The sequence below is a fragment of the Melanerpes formicivorus genome, unplaced genomic scaffold (genome assembly GCF_026170545.1).
Source record: "Melanerpes formicivorus ecotype bairdi unplaced genomic scaffold, bMelFor1.0.p_v2 SCAF_9, whole genome shotgun sequence".
Taxonomy (NCBI): domain Eukaryota; kingdom Metazoa; phylum Chordata; class Aves; order Piciformes; family Picidae; genus Melanerpes; species Melanerpes formicivorus.
The window spans coordinates 12,224,396-12,229,371 of NW_027142361.1; the positions used below are offsets into that span (position 1 = coordinate 12,224,396).

Genomic DNA, 4,976 nt, shown 5'->3' on the forward strand with positions numbered 1-4,976 from the left:
GCCCAAATAGTACAGCAGCAAGTAACCTACTTGGGATATGAATTAACAGCAGGACAACGAGTGCTGGGCCCTGAAAGAAAGGAGGCCATCTGTTCTATTCCACTTCCAAACACAGTAAAGGCACTCCGAACCTTTTTGGGAATGACAGGGTGGTGCCGGTTGTGGATTTATAATTATGGCCTGCTTGTGAAACCCCTCTATGAATTATTGAAAGAGACTGATAAGGACTTGCAATGGAATGGAGAAGCTGAACAAGCTTTCCGTACCTTAAAGAAGGAATTGATGAGGGCACCAGCACTAGGCCTACCTGATGTCACTAAACCTTTTTTATTGTATTCCCATGAAAGCCAAGGGATAGCACTCGGAGTCCTAGCACAAACCTTAGGACCCTACCGAAGGGCGGTGGCATACCTCTCTAAACAACTGGATGAGGTAAGCAAGGGATGGCCAGGATGCCTGAGGGCTGTGGCAGCAGTTGCAATTAACATTCAAGAGTCTCGAAAGTTCACAATGGGGCAGAAGATCACAGTCCTAGTATCACACACCATCTCTGCTGTTCTAGAAGCCAAGGGAGGACACTGGCTGTCTCCACAACGATTTCTTAAATACCAAGCCATCCTAGTAGAGCAGGATGATGTAGAAATTAAAGTTGCTAACTTTGTCAATCCAGCCTCTTTCCTCCAGGGTGGTGATGGAGAACGAGTTATTCATGATTGTTTGGAAACAATTGAGGCCACTTATTCCAGCAGACCTGACCTGAAGGAAGAACCCCTAGAAAAGGCAGACCATAATTGGTACACCGATGGAAGCAGTTTTGTGATCCAGGGAGAAAGAAAAGCTGGGTACGCTGTAACTACAGGAGAAGAGGTAATCGAGGCAGAAGCCCTACCAAGTAACACCTCCGCTCAAAAGGCAGAGATAATAGCACTCACCAGAGCTCTTGAGCTTTCCCGAGGGAAAAGTGCAAACATATGGACTGACTCCAAGTATGCCTTTGGGGTGGTACATGCCCATGGAGCCATTTGGAAAGAAAGAGGACTGTTGACACCTCAAGGAAAAGGTATTAAACATGCAGAAGAAATACTGAGGCTGCTAGAAGCAGTGCAGAAGCCAAGCAAAGTCGCCATAATGCACTGCAAAGCACACCAAAAAGGAAATACTGGTCAAGAAAGAGGCAACAGACTGGCAGATGAAACAGCTAAAAGGGTGGCCAGGGAGGGGAGAAAGGTGTCAGAGTTTGTTTTGATCCCAGATGGTAAACTGTCAATTGAGCAAAAAGAGCCAGAACCTGTGTATAGCACAGAGGATCAGAAATTAATTAAAGACCTTTTGGGGAATAGGACAGGAAAGGGCTGGGCCAGGACACCAGATGGGAGATTAATCATTCCCACGAACCTTCTCTGGGCTTTTGTTCAGATGGAACATGCAAAGACTCACTGGGGAGCAGAAGCCCTGTATCGAAAATTGGTTCAGGAGTGTATAGCACGGAAATTATACACCACGGTCGAACAGGTAACCCGGCAATGTGAGGTGTGTCTTAAGGCTAACCCCAAAGTAAGAAGAGGAGTTAGACTGGGACAAATTAGCAGAGGAAATTATCCAGGACAACAATGGCAAATTGATTTTACTGAGTTCCCAAGAAAGGGGGGATACAGGTACCTGTTGGTACTCACTGACACCTTCTCTGGTTGGCCAGAAGCATTTCCCTGTCGCACAAAGCACGGGAGGTTACTAAGGCAGTGTTACAAGAAATAATACCTCGTTTTGGGGTACCTGCTGCTATTTCCTCAGACAGGGGACCTCATTTTGTGGCCAAGGTGGTACAACAGGTGAGCAAAATTTTAGGGATTGATTGGCAACTCCACACCCCCTACAATCCACATTCGAGTGGGCAAGTGGAGAAAATGAACCATTTAATCAAAAACCAGATAGTAAAAATTGGACAGGAAGCAAACCTTCCTTGGCCACAAGCATTACCAATTGCCCTGTTGCGAATTCGAACTAAGCAAGGAATAAAGGAAGGGTTGAGCCCATTTGAAATCCTGTTTGGAAGACCTTATGTAGTAGGAACTATGGACCCTTCTGAACCAGGGCAATTTAGAGAGGAAATGTTGAACAAGTATGTTCAGCAAATTTATAAGAACCTGAGCATTGTTAGCAAACAGGTGATTGGAACCAATGTGAGAGGGTTAGACAGACCAGTCCATGATGTGGAACCTGGAGATTATGTCTATGTCAGATCTCTTTCAGAAAACCCTCTGGAGCCCAAGTGGACTGGACCATATCAGGTGTTATTGACATCCTTCACAGCCATCAAAATCAAGGAACAAGCTGCTTGGATTCACCACACCAGAGTCAAGAAGACTTCAGCAAGAGAATGGAAACTCGAATCTCAGGGACCCCTGAAGCTCAAGCTGTATCGATAATCGTGATTTGTTTGTTGGTTAATACTATTGAAGGATGGGAAGGCAATATGTACTTAAATGTTAGTCAAGAATTGGCTTTGCAAACTAATCTTTCTAACTGTTGGATATGCACTGAACTTCCTCGAGGCCAAATGAGGACCCCTTTATTTGGGGTAGCCTCAATGAATTGGACATGGGGGCCGTCAGACTGGGTGACTACATCTGATAGTAACTTCCACAATTGTCAGCATGGGAAAGATAGCTCAGAAAGGTTGGGTCCAAAGTTTGACTTATTAATTGTAGATCCTTCACGAACCCTTTTTGTAGAAAGTAATGAAAGTAGTGAAAATAAGGTAGGATGGCGAAATTTAACAGGGTTGGGCTGCAGCTGGAATTACTCTTCCCCTGGAGAAGTCTCAGGTGCCAATCCATGGGTTCAGGGAAATGGCTGTACCTCTTCTAAAGAAAGCAGGCTGGATGTTGTAGGGGCTGGTGTCGCCCTATTAAGTCAAATTAGTTGCTTACTCCCTTATGGATATTGGTGGTTATGTGGGGATGGGCATGCCAGAAAAAGCTTACCCCCAAAATGGACAGGAGTTTGCACTGCAGGCTACTTAACCCCACAAATCACTGTCCATCATGAGATCCTGCCTAGAGGATATTGGAGAACTCTTTGGAGAAGACACAGAAGGACAGCAAATCCCCTTGTCAGATACAATACTGGATATCACAGTTTTGTTCGAGCATTGTTCCCTGCATTAGGCGTTGCACAACTTGAAAAAGCAATAGTAAATATATCAGCTACAATGGAAGTCATTGCTAATTCAGCAGCTGATGCAGTGCAGAATCTGCAGGTGGAAGTTAAGTCTGCGAGCAGTGTGTCACTACAAAACAGGCTGGCTTTGGATATTATTACAGCTGAAATGGGAGGGGTGTGTACCCTGATAAACACCACTTGTTGCACCTATGTAGATAAATCAGGACAAATTAAAACTGATGTACAAAATATATGGGAACAGGGGAAAGTATTACATGAGGTAAGCAAGGATGATACATCATATGGATTATCAGACCTCTGGGAAGAGTTAACCTCATGGATGCCCAATATACGCTGGCTTAAACAGTTGTTGCTGGGAATTGTAATGATTGTTTTATTAATAATATTACTGCTAGTTTTGATTGAGATAATTATGTGTACTGGAAAGAGTAGTGTAGAATCCTACCATAAGTATAAAAATTATAAACTCAGGCATGAGCTGGAAACAGGACATTATTTTAAGAAAATATAGTATAGGAATATACTCTTGGCTGTAAGAAAGGGGGGAATTGATGAACAGAAAAGTCTCATTAACAGAATAACAGAGTTGATAAGAATTTTCTGCTTGTTAGCTGAAATGCTGGAATGCAGGGAGGGGGAGAGGGGTTGGCAGACAGCCTTTGGATAGATAAGGAATAGCAGGATTTTTCAGTGATTTACTTCTGTTAGTCTTGGACAAGATGATCTTTTGTATAAGATAAAGGACACCTACATGATATGTATACTTCTGCTCTTTTAGATAGATAAGCTTTGTATAGATAGGAAGCATCTGGATAGATAAGCTTTGTATAGATAGGAAGCATCTGGATAGATAAGCTTTGTATAGATAGGAAGCATCTGGACCCCTGTCATTATAGACAGATAACTTTTTGTATAAAAGCTTGCCCAAAACTCTCTGAAGACACACAGGTCTTTTGAAATGATTCTACCTGTGTCAGGCGCGCCAGAATAGAAGCATAATACAAGAAACTTACCGAGTCTCTTGTGTGTCATTCTCTAAGTCACAGCCAAGGATTAAAGCTCAACAGCCTGGGAAGTGTTGAGGGATTTTGGTGTTTGCTTCCCATTACAGGATGGGCTTTGAAGAAAAGTTTCACAAACAGCAACAAGCAGGACCTGTTTAACTGACATGATCTCCTTCTATGACCCACTCAGGGGTTGAGGGAAAGGCTCCAGATATGTTTGCCTGGACTTCAGTAAAGCCTTTGAGACTGTGCCCCTCAGCATCCTCCTGGAGAAACTGGCTGCTCATGGCTTGGATGGTGTAGTGAAGGATGCTTATGATCAGGGTTGTGCCCCAAACATTTGGGTAGGATATATTTCTGTATGTGTTAACCCTCCTTTGTCCCCCCCCTCCTTCCTGGAGGCAGCAGGGGGGATCCTGGCGCCACTGAGTCCAGGTAAACAGCCTACCTGGGCGTGGTCTCACCCCTGCAGTACTAGAGTCAGGCTATATGTTTGTTTCCCCGAGTATAGCATATACTCAGGCCATATTTGGTAGGTGTCAGTTGATTGGTTAATGTTTGCGTTGGAAACAGATGCTTATTGGGCCAGTATTCACTGGGGCAAATGGTAAATAGGGGTCGTTTGGTAAATGAGCCCCCCCACCTCGGTGTTGGAGCCTGTGCGTGCGTGCCAGCCAGTGCTTCGGGAGGCCTCATGGTCCTTTTGCCACCGTCACCCAGCTGTGTGAGGTGCCGAGGACAGCACTCCGTGGGATCAACCGCTGTGTGATCCATCGTAGGAGAAAACCT

At 44.6% G+C, this 4,976-nt stretch overlaps 1 protein-coding gene across 1 annotated transcript; it reads left to right on the forward strand.

Annotated features, from left to right (window-relative positions):
- The first annotated feature begins 1,379 nt into the window (after positions 1-1,379).
- LOC137443386 (uncharacterized) lies at positions 1,380-4,190 on the forward strand. The gene is made up of 2 exons (XM_068143036.1): positions 1,380-1,512; positions 2,240-4,190. Exons 1-2 carry the CDS (start codon positions 1,417-1,419, stop codon positions 3,692-3,694), a joined length of 1,551 nt encoding a protein of 516 aa, XP_067999137.1. The 5' UTR covers positions 1,380-1,416; the 3' UTR covers positions 3,695-4,190.
- The last annotated feature ends 786 nt before the right edge of the window (positions 4,191-4,976 follow it).